General features: G+C 34.6%; 1 protein-coding gene across 7 annotated transcripts in view; it reads left to right on the top strand.

Annotated features, from left to right (window-relative positions):
- LOC130233889 (citron Rho-interacting kinase) overlaps window positions 1–17,142 on the top strand; it is a 139,179-nt gene that overhangs the window by 85,006 nt on the left and 37,031 nt on the right. For all 7 annotated transcript variants that reach the window (XM_056464141.1, XM_056464139.1, XM_056464137.1 and 4 more), the window contains exons 16-20: window positions 5,427–5,624; window positions 9,966–10,159; window positions 10,878–11,013; window positions 14,136–14,240; window positions 16,103–16,243. In XM_056464141.1, the coding sequence (XP_056320116.1) occupies window positions 5,427–5,624; window positions 9,966–10,159; window positions 10,878–11,013; window positions 14,136–14,240; window positions 16,103–16,243 (774 nt within the window). The remainder of the gene's footprint in view (window positions 1–5,426; window positions 5,625–9,965; window positions 10,160–10,877; window positions 11,014–14,135; window positions 14,241–16,102; window positions 16,244–17,142) is intronic.

The following is a 17,142-nucleotide window of genomic DNA, read 5'->3' as shown; positions in this document are numbered from 1 at the left end:
TTCGGTCATTTGAATCTATTGTTCTCAGGTAACGTGTTTTGGCTAAGCGCAAAGATAAGTTAATAATTATTGTAACCAGGGTCGTGCACAGGGGGTGGCCTGGTGGCTAGAGCTACTGCCCCTCTGCCCTCATTGGCTGAGGTGCCCCTCTCAGCTTGCACCTCCTCCCTCCCCCTCCAACGCGTCCGTGCCCCGCCCCGCCCCGCCCCTCCACTGATTCAGGTAACCCTCATCTTCACTTCGCGCTCTCCAGGATGATGTGACGCATCCAGGATGATGTGAATGAGGTTATGACAGTGGTGGGCAAACTTCTTAGACCCGAGGGCCACATCAAGTTTTGCAAACCAAGTGAAGGGCCACATGTCAAATCCTTCAAAAAATAACTTTAATTTATAGTGGCAGTATGCATGAACATGTAATATCGGACAGAAACATGTCACATTAACATCATCATAACAATCATCATAAAATAATCCCTTATAAAATATAATAATAATAATAATAATAATAATAATAATGTAATAATAATAATAATAATAAAAATAATAATGTAGTAATAATAATAATAATGTAATAATAATAATAATAATAATGTAATAATAATAATAATAATAATAATAATTTAATAATAATATTAATGTAATAATAATGTAGTAATAATAATAATAATAATAATAATAATAATAATAATAATGTAATAATAATAATAATAATAATAATAATAATCATAATTTAATAATAATATTAATGTAATAATAATGTAGTAATAATAATAATAGTGTAATAATAATAATAATAAGAAGAAGAAGAAGAAGAAGAATGTAATAATAATAATGTAGTAATAATATTAATAATAATAATGTAAGAATAATAATAAGAAGAATGTAATAATAATAACGTAGTAATAATATTAATAATAATAATATTAATAATAATAATAATAATAATGTAGTAATAATAATAATAATAATAATGTAGTAATAATAATAATAATAATAAATTATATAATAATAATAATAATAATAATAATAATAATAATAATAATATTAATATAATAATAATAATAATAATAATAATAATAATAATAATGTAGTAATAATATTAATAAGAATGTAATAATAATAATAATAATAATAATAATAATAATATTAATGTAATAATAATAATATTAATAATAATGTAATAATAATAATAATAATAATAATAATAATAATAATAATGTAGTAATAATAATAATAATATAAATAATGTAATAATATTAATAATAATAATAATAATGTAATAATAGTAATAATAATAATAAAAATAATAATAATAATGTAGTAATAATAATAATAATAATAATAATGTAATAATAATAATAATAATAATAATAATAATAATAATAATAATGTAGTAATAATAATAATAATAATAATAATGTAATAATAATAATAATAATAATAATAATAATAATGTAATAATAGTAATAATAATAATAAAAATGTAATAATAACAATAATAATAATAATAATGTAACAATAATAATAAAAATGTAATAATAATAATAATAATAATAATAATAATGTAGTAGTAATAATAATAATAATAATAATAATAAAAATGTAATAATAATAATAATAATAAGAATGTAATAATAATAATGTAGTAATAATATTATTAATAATAATGTAATAATAATAATAATAATAATAATGTAGTAATAATAATAATAATGTAATAATAATAATAATAATAATAATAATGTAGTAATAATAATAATAATAATAATAATAATAAATAATGTAATAATAATAATAATATTAATGTAATAATAATAATAATAATAATAATGTAATAATAATAATAAGAAGAAGAAGAATAAGAATGTAATAATAATAATGTAGTAATAATAATAATAATAAAAATGTAATAATAATAATAATAATAATAATAATAAGAATGTAATAATAATAATGTAATAATAATAATAATAATAATAATAATAATAATAATAATAATAATAATATTAATAATAAAAATGTAATAATAATAATAATAATAATAATAATGTAATAATAATAATAATAATAATAATAATAATAATAATAATAATAATAAAAATGTAATAATAATAATAATAATAATAAGAAGAAGAAGAAGAAGAATGTAATAATAATAATGTAGTAATAATATTAATAATAATGTAATAATAATAATAATATTGTAGTAATAATAATAATATTAATGTAATAATAATAATAATAATAATAATAATAATAATGTAGTAATAATATTAATAATAATGTAATAATAATAATAATATTGTAGTAATAATAATAATATTAATGTAATAATAATAATAATAATAATGTAATAATAATAATAATAATGTAATAATAGTTATAATAATAATAAAAATGTAATAATAATAATAAAAATAATGTAACAATAATAATAATAATGTAATAATAATAATAAAAATGTAGTAATAATAATAATAATAATAATAATAATAATAAAAATGTAATAATAATAATAATAATAATAATAATGTAATAATAATAATAATAATAATAATAATAATAATAATAATAATGTAGTAATAATAATAATAATAATAATGTAATAATAATAATAATAATAATAATAATAATAATGTAATAATAGTAATAATAATAATAAAAATGTAATAATAACAATAATAATAATAATAATGTAACAATAATAATAAAAATGTAATAATAATAATAATAATAATAATAATAATGTAGTAGTAATAATAATAATAATAATAATAATAAAAATGTAATAATAATAATAATAATAAGAATGTAATAATAATAATGTAGTAATAATATTATTAATAATAATGTAATAATAATAATAATAATAATAATGTAGTAATAATAATAATGTAATAATAATAATAATAATAATAATAATAATAATAATGTAGTAATAATAATAATAATAATAATAATAATAAATAATGTAATAATAATAATAATATTAATGTAATAATAATAATAATAATAATAATGTAATAATAATAATAAGAAGAAGAAGAATAAGAATGTAATAATAATAATGTAGTAATAATAATAATAATAAAAATGTAATAATAATAATAATAATAATAATAATAATAATAAGAATGTAATAATAATAATGTAATAATAATAATAATAATAATAATAATAATAATAATGTAATAATAATAATAATAATAATAATAATAATAATAATAATAATAATATTAATAATAAAAATGTAATAATAATAATAATAATAATAATGTAATAATAATAATAATAATAATAATAATAATAATAATAATAAAAATGTAATAATAATAATAATAATAATAATAAGAAGAAGAAGAAGAAGAATGTAATAATAATAATGTAGTAATAATATTAATAATAATGTAATAATAATAATAATATTGTAGTAATAATAATAATATTAATGTAATAATAATAATAATAATAATAATAATAATGTAGTAATAATATTAATAATAATGTAATAATAATAATAATATTGTAGTAATAATAATAATATTAATGTAATAATAATAATAATAATAATGTAATAATAATAATAATAATGTAATAATAGTTATAATAATAATAAAAATGTAATAATAATAATAAAAATAATGTAACAATAATAATAATAATGTAATAATAATAATAATAATAATAAAAATGTAATAATAATAATAATAATAATAATAATAATAAAAATAATAATAATGTAATAATAATAATAATAATAATAATAATAATAATAATAATAATAATAAAATGTCATAATAATAATAATAAAAATGTAATAATAATAATAATAATAATAATAATAAAAATGTAATAATAATCATAATAATAATAAAAATGTAATAATTAGAGTATAGAAAAGATATTGTCTGATAGAAAAAATCATACTCATACTAACACATTAAAAATAATTCTTAAAGTTTAATATTCAGTCAAATTTACAATAATCTAATTTGCACTGCTTTTAGTATATACAGATCAATCATCATAAAACTTGATAAAACCACAAATCTTTGATAAAAGAACTTTTTAAAGTGCATTTATGCATGGAAAATATATTCTGTGACAAAAATTAACACAATTAACCAAATCAAATTCACAGTCAAATTCACAATAATCTCATTTGAGCTTGTATTAATTTGCTCATATCAATCATTATAAAACAGATAAAACGGAAGAAGAATCTTAGTCTTTGTTATTCCAAGTCATGTTGTTATGAGTGTGTTAATGTGAACAATGAGCCTGAAAATAAAGTTATATTAATATCAACAGCAACACACTCGCAAAATACCCAGCTGATTCAGTCGTTGCCTGAACCACTGAACAACGCACCCTTGTTTTCTTGTCAACAAAAAGGCAGTGCGGTGCACCTCGTGTTTTTGGAACGTAAATGCGCGTTCGGTGTAATCGCCCCCTTAGGTTGAAGTCTTTAAAAACAGCAAAACTTTCTTGGCATATTAGACCTACCGCTTTCTGTCATTTTCAGTCATTAATGGTCAAGTGCATTTTAGTATCCGAGAGTGTGTTCTAATTCTACTGGTTGCACTAGCTGTACCGCGTGCAATACTGCCATCAAATGGCGTTCACTTGTATTGCAGCATTAATTTACTAATTCTGAAACCGAACCGTTACTCAGAAGCAGCATTTTAAAAGCTCACTCGAGGGCCAGATGAAAGTGTTCAGCGGGCCGTAGTTTGCTCACCTCTGGGTTATAAAGCAGGTACACTGTTCCCTTTGAAGATTTACTCGACGTGTCCTCGGGAGTCTGTTTTCCATATCAAACTTGTGAAGTCTGAACTTACAAGGAGAGGATGCAGGACTGAACTGTGTGTAGGCTACTTAATATTGAGGGAAAAGCCCCAATCAGAGAGGCCAATGTCTGCAGCCCCGCCTCCATTTTCAGATGTCTCTGTTTTCCCCATCCACACGGAGACGGAGCAGCAGCGTTTTAGAAAGAAAACAGCCTCTCCAGCATTTCCAAAACGCTCCATTTTCGGCGCTCAAAGTCCAGCGTAGTGTGGACGAATGGAGTAACCGTAGCAAAACTTATTCGTCTTAAAACGAAACGGGTGTATGATTGGGCCCAACATCTGAGAATTGAACTCAAAACAAACAGGAAGTGCATTTTCAGATTTTAAATAAAGATTACAAGGGCAAACTATTCTGTTCTTAATGACGCGCACAGATGAACTGTTCACCACTTAACTAGCATTGTGCTAACATCATCATATGGTTAGCTTTGAGTTCATTTCTTACTTTAATGCAGCCTGATTGTAAAGTGTTAATGTTTTGAGAGCTGAAAGTCTTAGTTAATGGTTTGTTGATAGTCACTGTATGTTAAAATAAAGGGTTTAGCATGATCTGATTTCTTTTTTTCGTCTTCAGGTGATCACGGATCTGGAGGAGCAGTTGACGCAGCTGACGCAGGAAAACGCAGAGCTGAACCGACAGAACTTCTACCTGTCCAAACAGCTGGACGAGGCCACAGATGAGAACGAGGAACGCCTGCAGCTCAAGCAGGACGTGGAGCGCCTCAGGAGAGAGGTGGCAGACCGAGAGATGCACCTCAACAACCAGAAACAGGTGACACGGCAACACACACGCACACACACACACACACACACACACACACACACACTGGAGAGAGGTGGCAGACCGAGAGATGCACCTCAACAACCAGAAACAGGTGACACGGCAACACGCACACGCACACACACACACACACACACACACACACACACACACACACACACACACACACACACACACACACACACAGGAGAGAGGTGGCAGACCGAGAGATGCACCTCAACAACCAGAAACAGGTGACACAGCAACACACACACACACACACACACACACACACACACACACACACACACACACTGGAGAGAGGTGGCAGACCGAGAGATGCACCTCAACAACCAGAAACAGGTGACACGGCAACACACACACACACACACACACACACACACACACACACACACAGGAGAGAGGTGGCAGACCGAGAGATGCACCTCAACAACCAGAAACAGGTGACACGGCAACACACACACACACACACACACACACACACATGCAGATACATAAACGCATTCACACACACAAACACTCACACACACACACACACACACATATACATACACAGATACACTCACAAACAAACACAAATAGACACACACACATGCACAGTACATACGGATGCACACATACACACACATGCACGCACACACACACATATACACAAACAAACACATGCAAACACACGTGTGTAGTCTGCATGTGTGTGTGTGTGTGGTGATGCTTGTATTTGTGCTGATGCATTTGTGTGTGTGTGTGTTTGTGTGATCTCGGTGCAATTGTTTGTGCGTACAGTGATGTATGTGTTTATTTTGTCTCTGTGTGTGTGGTCTCTGTGTGAGTGTGTGTATTGATGCATGTATGTGTACTGATGCATATGTGTGTATGATATCTTTTTGAGTGTGTGTGTGTGTGTGTACAGTAATGTATGTGTCTCTTTGTGTGTGTGTGTGTGTGTGTGTGTGTGTGTGTGTGTGTGTGTGTGTGTGTGTTGATGGATGTATGTGTACTGATGCATATGTGAGTATGATATGTGTGTATTGAGTGTGTGTGTGTCTCTTTGTCTCTGTGTGAGTGTGTATGTGTGTGTGGTGATGCATGCGCGTGGGCTGCGTGTGTGTGTGTGTGTGTGTGTAGGTGTTCAGTGCTGGTTGTTGTGTAACAGTAGCTGCTGGTAATCATAGACTCTGGTAGGAGGCAGTGATGTGTCATCTCCACTGCTGCTCCTCTGCCCTGCCAGCGTTGGACTTAACACACACACACGTCTGCTATATTTGGAGACTCCTGCTTTCTTTCGCTCCCGTGTCTTTCTGAAATATCCAGTCTTGCCACATCTGCTGCATACGGGACACCCGGAGACCCGTCAGCTCTCCGAAAATCAATACCGGATCTGGACCTGAAAGATATAAGGCCCTATCATACACCCTGCGCAACAAGGTGCAAGATGTGTTTGGCGTGATTTGTTGCTATTTTCAGACCAGCACAACTGTTATTTTCACGTTTTGCACCACGTTGTTTAAATGACAAATCCAATTGCGCCTCTTTGTGGACTCATGGGTGTGCTGGTCTAAAAATGAGCTGTGTTAAGGCGCATCGTTAGCCCGTTAATATTTTGAGGAACTGAAATAGACCAATTGACCAACTAAAAGCTGATCTAATGTCTAGCGCCTAGTTAGTTGTGCGCCTCTGCAGGTCCGAACGCTTACACATTGGTGGAAAGAGTTCTGAAAAATCATACTCAAGTAGAAGTACCAAAGTTGCCTAAAATGTAGTGCAGGTAGAGTAAAAGTATCTGTTGTAAATATTACTCAAAGTATGAGTAAAAAGTAGACCTTTCAAAAGTACTCGAGTAGTGAGTATTACACTGTGAAAAGCTGATGCGTTTACATGCAATTTGTGCGCGTGTGTGTAAACGTAACATTCTGTAGTGCATTTAGTTATTGTCCAGAAGGCACACAACATCATTAAATGTTAATATTAGGTTAGATTAAGGTTGTGATGTCAGGTGACCAAAATTCAAGTCTAGCCAGTGTCTAAGCCATTATTCTGATGTCCAATAACGATGCCAAGTAACGTTGATATTTGGTTGATTTTAGGTTGTGTTAGAAAGTGACCAAAATCCAACATCGAGCCAACATCTTAAACCAACGTCATATTGACGTCTAATACTGACGTTTATTCGTCAGGTATGGCAACCAAAATCCAACACGACGCCATAGTGGTAGCGTCCACGTAATGTCCAGCTGTATCATCATTAGACATCAATATTAGGTTAGATTTGGGTTTTGATGTCAGGTGAATAAAATTCAAGGCTAGCCAGTGTCTAAGGCCACCATTATTTTGATGTCCAGTAACAACACCAAGTGACGTTGCTTTTAGGTTGTGTTAGAAAGTGACCAAAATCCAACACCAAGCCAACATCTTAAACCAACCTCATATTGACGTCTAATACTTTACATTTACATTTAGCAGACGCTTTTATCCAAAGCGACTTACAAATGAGGACAAGGAAGCAATTTACACAACTATAAGAGCAGCAGTGAACAAGTGCTGTAGACAAGTTTCAGGCGTGTAAAGTCTAAGAAAACAAGTCTAAGTGTTCTCTAACCAAACACAGCAACTGAAACAGGTCTAAATGTACTTACACAGTGTTGCTCTCGATGCTAAAGTGCTTCTCCTACTGACTACTTTGTTTATTCTGTTTAATATTTGTTTATTCTGTCTAATACTGACGTTTATTCATCAGGTATGGCAACCAAAATCCAACGTCTGATAGACGTCATAATGGTAATGTCCACACAAAGTCAAACTGTAACATCATTAGACATTGAATATTTGGTTGATTTCAGGTTGGACGTTGGACAATGATGTAGGCCTGACATTGGGTTCTGACGTCAACCTGATTTTCATTTAAAAGTACTGTTACTGCACTAAAAATGTACTCAAGGGAAAGTAAAAGTACACATGTTTAAAGCGGCTTAGTAAATTACAATTTCTGCGAAAAAAATGACAGTATTTTGAATATTTGTATTTGTGTTACTTTACACCACTGTTTAAAACACACAGTATGTACAGAAATACACAAATTATCTTTACATTTAAAACAAGTAAAGGATTAAAATGGTACAAAATGATTATTCACTATGTAAATGTAAAACACTACCTCCATGCTTTCATGTCGGGGGGCTTTTTTCAGTTTATTCATTATGATATGCATTTGTAAAATTTTATTTTCATTCATTCATTTTCTTTTTGGCTTAGTCCCTTTATTATTCTGGGGTCGCCACAGCAGAATGAACCGCCAACTTATCCAGCACATGTTTTATGCAGCTTTCCAGCCGCAATCCATCTCTGGGAAACATCCACACACACTCATACACTACAGACAATTTAGCCTACCCAATTCACCTGTACTGCATGTCTTTGGACTGTAGGGGAAACCAGAGCACCCGGAGGAAACCCACACGAACGCAGGGAGAACATGCAAACTCCAATGAATCGCCAACTGACCCAGCCGAGGCTCGAACCGGCGACCTTCTTGCTGTGAGGCGACAGCACTACTTACTGCGCCACTGCGTCGCCCTATGTTATTATCCTTAGCAGTGTTATTTATTATCTGCATTTTTATATTTGTTTTAATAAAAACAAGTTTAGATTTGTCCACCTGTCGGGTTTTGGAGACCTGAAAAACTGATTCATCTGACCACAGTACACGTTTCCACTGTGTGATGGTCCATCCTAGGTGCCTCCGAGCTCAGAGAAGTTGACGGCGCTTCTGGACACTGTTAACATACGGCTTCCTTTTGGCACAGTACAGTTTTCTCTGGTATTTGTGTATGTAACTATGTATTGTGGTAATTGACAAAGGTTTGCCAAAGTAGTGATATCACTTACAGATGAATGAGGATTCTTGATGCAGTGCCGCCTGAGGGATCAGAGATCACGGTAGTTCAGCTTAGGCTTGCGCCCTTGTCCTTTATGCAATGAAATTCCTCCAGATTCCTTCAATCTTTTAATGATGTTATACACTGTTGAAAGTGAAATATTCAAATGCCTTCCTGTCTTTCTTTGAGGAAGATTGTTTATAAACACTTCAATATTAATGCTGCCATCACAGAAGTGCAAGTTACCTTTGCCAAGGGCACTGATACAACCCCATACCATGACAGACCCTGGCTTTTGGACCTACTGGTCTATTTCTCCCTCCAAAAAATACCTGAAACACTGATTCATTTGTTGACAATACACGTTTCCATCGTGGGATGTTTCATGCCTTCGAACCCAGAGAAGTTGACACGCTTCTGGACATTGTTAACATAGGGCTTTCTGTGTGTGTGTGTGCAGAACATTGAAACGTTGAAGACGACGTGTACGATGCTGGAGGAGCAGGTTATGGAGCTGGAGACTCTGAATGATGAGCTGATGGAGAAGGAGAGGCAGTGGGAGAACTGGAGATCTGCTCTGGACGAGGAGAAAAACCAGGCCGAGCGCAGAGCCAGAGACCTGCAGAGACAGCTGGACAGCGAGAAGCAGAACCGGTACAGCACAACACACACACGCACGCAGAGTCCAGTCCTGGCCGTCAGAGCATGTCTAAATACTGAACTATGGTAATCGTGAGTCTGTGTCTGCATAGAAAAATACATCACACACACACAAATAAACAAACAAACAAACACACACACACACATGCAGAGTCCAGTCCTGGCCATCAGAGCAGGTCTAAATACTGAACTATGGTAATCGTGAGTCTGTGTCTGCATAGAAAAATACATCACACACACACACAAATAAACAAACAAACAAACACACACACGCACGCACGCAGAGTCCAGTCCTGGCCGTCAGACCAGGACTAAATACTGAACTATGGTAATCGTGAGTCTGTGTCTGCATAGAAAAATACATCACACACACACACACACACACATAAACAAACAAACACACACATGCAGAGTCCAGTTCTGGTCATCAGAGGAGGCTCTTTAAACTTGTATAGAACAATTGTTAGACACAAACATTGTTCAGAACAGTTGTAAATATATATTTATATACATGTTATACATTATATGCCGACAAGATAAGCTATTAAGTTTGTTAAAGCAGTTTATTTTGTTTTCTAACCGTCCACAGGGCCAGAAGTGCCTGTAGTTATATAAGCGTTATGTAATGAGTGTTAAGTATAGAGAGGTAAGAGCCTGATACTGCGCTGCTTCAGCACTTTGTTTGATAACTCTTTCTCTCTGCTTTTTTCAGACTGCGTGCAGAACAGAGAAACTCAGAGTCTCGGCAGGCCGTGGAGCTGGCGGTGAAAGAGCACAAAGCTGAAATCCTGGTGCTTCAGCAGGCGCTCAAAGACCAGAAACTCAAGGCTGAGGGTCTTTCTGATACTGTGAGTGTGGAGAGAAACATCAGCTTAAAGGGCTCCAATGGGGTATTTGGGGATCATTTATTATACCCTGTTGAAAATGTCCATTTTAAGGTCAGAGGGAATCGTAGATGTTTTTGCGCCTGCGCCTTTAAAGAAGACACAAATAGCACAGTAAGATGAATGAGGCACATACTGTATGAATGCCGTTTACAACATTCACACGTAATGCTGTTTTTGCTCAGTTACCTAAGGCAAATGTGACAGGTTACCCACCAAATGGGTACATATGCTGCTCTATATATTGTACAACGAGGTTACTGTACAAAACAAACCCTGATTTAACGTCCTCAAAGCCGGACTCCTGTTGTGTGATTGAAGCATCCTCGTTTATAGTTGTGTATAGCTACACTATGGGGATTCCAGTGGTTATAAATGACATGGTTAAAAAGTATAGTTGAAAATGCTTTAAAAGTGTAGCACTTGCTGCTTCTTGAAGTGCAGTTTGATCACAGAGAGTTGGAACAGATCTTTTATTCCCAGTTTCATTATAATGAGTTTATGATTATAATCATGTCATCATGAGTATAATCAGTTAATTCCCAATTGCAAATCCTCTCTTGTGGACACGATTATGCTCATTGATACTGAGACATGTTAATACGCAGCTGTCAATTCAATATCGGTGGGCGGGGAACACCTCACTGCTACGTCAAGTTGCGGTGGGCCTCAAAATCATTAAAAGAACATCAGGAAATTTGTGGTGTTTATATCACTCCAATATAACTGTGAACACACTCTAGCTTCACACGGTTCTGTCCAGACAGCTACCAAAAGATGATTTTGCATGATAGGCACACTTTAAATCATTCAATCATTTTCTTTTCGGCTTATTCCCTTTATTAATCCGGGGTCGCCACAGCGGAATGTTCTGCCCACTTATCCAGCACATGTTTTACGCAGCGGATGCCCTTCCAGCCGCAACCCATCTCTGGGAAAAATCCATACACACTCACTCACGACCGACAATTTAGCCTTTTCAATTCACCTGTACCGCATGTCTTTGGACTGTGGGGGAAACCAGAGCACCCGGAGGAAACCCACGCACTTTAAATCACAATAATTACAATAATTGTTTTATTATTGTAAAAAAAAATAATAATATGGATGTACTGTCCATAACCTACCTCTAGGTTTCTGAAGAGCGCAAATGAAGCTAGAAGTGGGCGTGGCCAGTCGTTGACATGTTGCATGCATCACTACTGGGTAACTGAAAATGGGCACTGAGACGGGACATGGGCGGGGCTAGAGATGCCTGTTTGCATTTTCCTTGCATTGTTTTGTGAAACGCTCAACACTTTATTAAACATGACTCATTTGTGTTCTGGCCACATGTGATTGGTTGTATTCTGTATTAATAATAATAATAATTGCCACAGCCATATCACCCTGCAGCCCAAGACCAGTTACTCACTGATGCTAAGCAGGGCTGAGGCTGGTTAGTACCTGGATGGAAGTCCACAGGGGAAAACTAGGTTGTAGTTCGAATTGGTGTTAGTAAGGCCAGCAGGGGGCGCTCAACCCTCGGTCTGAGTCCTAATGCCCCAGTATAGTGAAAGGGACACTATACTGCATCAGTCTTTTGGATGGATGTTAAACTGAGGTCCGGACTCTCGGTGGTCATTGGATTTTTAATGATCACTGAGAGTCAGGAACTCGGTTTAACATGGCACTTCTCGTAAAGGGTAGGGGTGTAACCCTAGTGTCCTGGCCAAATTCTCTCCATCAGCCCTTACCGATCATGGCCTCCTAATCATCCCCATCCACCAAATTGGCTGTATCACGGTCTCTCCACTACACCTATAGGTGGTGTGTGGTGAGCGCACTGGCGCCATTGAATTTCAAAACAATCAATGCTAATAACAAACTAAAATGATTTACATGTTGGATTAAGTGGACTACAAACACACACACACACACAGAGAGAGAGAGAGACAACGTGCACAGTACAGCGCACCCGGTGGGCGAGGGATCCCTTTAGATTCATCAACACGCATGATCGCGTTCATCAAATTTGCTTAAAGTTAGTGTTCTAACGTGTGGCTGTATTTTACAAGCAATGATTCTGAGACAGCACGTTAAGCAGACGCTTTACAAAAGTTGCATGTAGGGGGGGAAACACGTCAAACTTAATGAAACATTTGAGGGCTCATGGAAGCAGCTTATAGACAGAGAATAGGGCTGTCTTTGGGGCTTGTGACTTCATCTGGCACTTTCACTGAGTACATTTACATGGACACCAATCCTCTGATTTTATGATTAAGATAATACTGATTAAGAGTCTACCATGAAAGCAGCGATTTTTGAGTACCTTAAAGCAGTGTTTCCCAACCCTGTTCCTGGAGGCACACCAACAGTACACATTTTCATTCTCTCCCTAATCAAACACACCTGAATCAACTTATCATAACATCAGAAGAGACTCCAACACCTGAAGTTAATGGGTCAGAAAAGGGAGACATCCAAAATATGTAGTGTTGGTGTGCCTCCAGGAACAGGGTTGGATAACACTGCCTTAAAGGATCACGCGGGTCCTGAAATGCAGAGGTTTTTCTTTCCGTTCGCCATGCGGTATCAAATTCCATTAAAACATCAAAATATGCTGAATGAGAGTGAACTGCTGAACTGCAGGTAAAGTCTAAAGATTAAAAATGAAACACCCGAAACTGCATGAAACTCTGGAGGAAACGCTGGAGATCCTGCTGATGCCACATTAATTGTTTTATACTGAAACTTTCCTTCTAAAAGCGCGTCCTTGGTCTTATCCAAATTTATTTGGACGTTGAACACACGTTGGCCACAACAGGAAATAAAAATAACTACAACTGCGTTATTTGCGTTAATTTTTTTATGCGTTAAATATCCAAATTAATCACGTGTGTTAACGCTAATTTTGACAGCCCTAAAAAAGTACTTTATAGTATTTTGGCACACTTTTTAAAGTTTGGCCTTTGCAGCAAATAAACACATTTATGTTTCAAAACTGGTTCAAACATATTGAATCTTGATACTTTAATGATGTGTTGTTGATGCAGTAAATGTTGATGATGTCTGACTGAACTCTCTATATTGACTGTATTGATCAGCTGAGTGATCTGGAGAAGAAGCACGGCATGCTGGAGATGAACGCTCGCAGCCTGCAGCAGAAGCTGGAGACGGAGAGAGAGATGAAGCAGAGACTCATGGACGAGGTGCTTCACTTTATCAGCACTCAAAACTAGACATACGCCCATATTCAATCATTCAGTATATTGTGATAATGAATATGCACAATATAGATCATGTGGGCTCTTTAAAATACATTGAAGAATAACTTTTTATTATTGAAAATCACCTGCACCATGCAACTAATGACGTTTGAGCAGTTTAGGTGACCAATCAGCCTGAATGCACATACACTGCTTGACAAAGGTCTTGTCAACGATCCCAGTTGTAGGAGCAACAACTAATAACTTCTAGTTGTGGCAGAAGAGTGTCTGCATCCAAATCATTACAAATACTGCAGAAGACCTACTGGACCCCGCATGGACCCAAGATTCTCATAGAAATCAGTCAAGTTTGGTGTAGAAAAAATCATGGTTTGGGGTTACATTCAGTATGGGGGCATGGGAGAGATCTGCAGAGTGGATGGCAACATCAACAGCCTGAGGTATCAAGACATTTGTGCTGCCCATTACATTACAAACCACAGGAGAGAGCAAATTCTTCAGCAGTATAACGCTCCTCATACTTCAGCCTCCACATCAAAGCTCCTGAAAGCAAAGAAGATCAAGGTGCTCCAGGATTGGCCAGCCCAGTCACCAGACATGAACGTTATTGAGCATGTCTGTAATAAGATGAAGGAGGAGAGATTGAAGATGAATCCAAAGAGTCTTGATGAACTCTGGGGGTGCTTTCACACCTGTGAATCGATTCATTTGTTCTGAAACAGGGATTTAAATTGTTACATTGTTGCTCTTTGCTCTTGGTGCGGTTCGCTTTCACACGGCAACGTTTCTAAATGGAACAAATTGCTAAAACAAGTCACGTGCCAGTAAACTCTACTCACATTGGTCAGAGTTTCACGATTTATTTAGCAGAGTCCCGCTCAGCTGTTAGGGGGGGTGGTGGTTTGGTGTTTGACAAGGTGCGCGTGACGTGTGTGAAGAGCGAGGAGGGATGTGGTGGGGAGTGGTGAGAAGGGTACGTGACGTAATTGAGGACCGGGAGGGAGACGTGCGATTTCCGGGAGATTATCACTGGTTTGTGGGCATCCGAGAGTCTGTTCATTTGCGGGAGATTCCCGGAACTTCCGGGAGACTTGGGATGTCTGGAATGACCTCCCGCCCTACTCATAATTCTCTCTTCATATAGCCGTATGCCTATTACATATCCATAAAACACTGTGATATAGCCGGGCTCGGATCGTTTCGCTTTCTCACTTCAATCGATCCGCTCCAGAGTTTGTTTCAATCGAGCCGAGACCACCTCATTCAGGCGATCTCAGACCGATTGATTTGGCGCAGATCCCAGCACGATTGCTGGTTTCACATATGCCAAACAAACCGCGCTAACTGGGCAAACGAGACAGGTTCCAAAACAAAAGTCTAGGTGTGAAAGCACCCTGGGAGTCCTGCAGGAACGCTTTCTTTGCCATTCCAGATGACTTTATTAATCAGTGATTTGAGTCATTGTAGAGATGTATGGATGCAGTCCTCCAAACTCATGATGGAGTCAGACACAATATTCATTCTGTTTCCACTGCAGCATGACCACATATTCTATACTATTATGTCTGTTCAGTGACAAGACTTTTGTCTAGACGAAGTCAGACCTTACTGTCCTAATGAAATCATTAAAATTCAAGACATGATCATATTTTATTGTGGTCAAATAAGCGTAATCTAGAGGCCTTTGCCTTTCATATAAGCCACTTCTGATACCAAATGATCAACTAGAAGTCCAGTTATTATTTGTTGTTCCTAAAACTTGGACAGGCGACAAGACTTTTGTCAGGTGGTGTATAGTTTTGCGACAGAACTTTGTATTCACGGTGTGTGTGTGCATTTCTCAGCAAGCCAAACTGCAGCAGCAGCTGGACATGCAGAAGAGCCACATCTTCAGACTGACTCAAGGACTGCAGGATGCGCTGGACCAGACCGACCTGCTGAAGACTGAGCGCACAGACCTGGAGTACCAGCTGGAAAACATACAGGTTAGCAGCAGAAGAATGTTTAGGACTCACGATGCATTCCAATTACTGCATTCAATGATTTATAACATGGTCAATAGTAAAACCTTAAAGGGATAGCTCACCCCAAAATGAAAATGCACTCGCTATTTATTCAACCTCAAGCGGCTTCAAACCTTTAAGAGCTTCTTCTTTTTCTGTTGAACACTAAAGAAGATATTTTGAAGAAAGCTGAAAACCGGTAATCCTAAACATATTAAATACTATTAAAGTCAATGGTTACAAGTTACAGAATATAGAAGCTCATATAGGTTTGTAAGAAGTAAAGAGAAAATGATGACAGATTTTATTTTTGGGGTGAGCTGTCCCTTTAAACTTTACAATAATGAATGAAGTTTTAAAAAAATCAATGTTTTGAATGTTAACAGCCTAAATAAACTCTGTGCACGTTATGCAGGGATTATATCTCTTTAGAAAAGAATTTATTTAATGGATCATCTAAGGCTAAGATCATCAAAGGCTAATTTTTTTAAGGCTTAAAAAAATTAAAGTGCAATTTTTGTGTTTTTCTCTTGTTTCTAGTCTAAAGATCTATAATTATTAAATCAAGAAGCAATTTCTAGACAAGAAAGACGTTGTTGTTTTTTCAGAAATAATATTTTTTTTCCTGAAAACAAGATAAATTATCTGCCAATGTCGTCATTTCAAACTGAAAAGAAGATTTAGTTTTTATTAACCCCACTGGCAGATTATTGTTTTAAAGAGAAACTCACAAAATTTTGACTTCTTATTTCTGAAAACAAAACAATGCTTCATACATTGTGCAGTTGATGTTTAACAGAGCAAGGAATTTTTCACAGTATTTCTGATAATATTTTTTTTTCTGGAAAAAGTCTTTTTTGTTTTATTTCGGCTAAAATAAA

The sequence above is a fragment of the Danio aesculapii genome, chromosome 8, assembly GCF_903798145.1.
Source record: "Danio aesculapii chromosome 8, fDanAes4.1, whole genome shotgun sequence".
Lineage (NCBI taxonomy): Eukaryota > Metazoa > Chordata > Actinopteri > Cypriniformes > Danionidae > Danio > Danio aesculapii.
The sequence above is the reverse complement of the archived record's forward strand: the minus strand, read 5'-3'. Positions and strand labels throughout refer to the sequence as shown.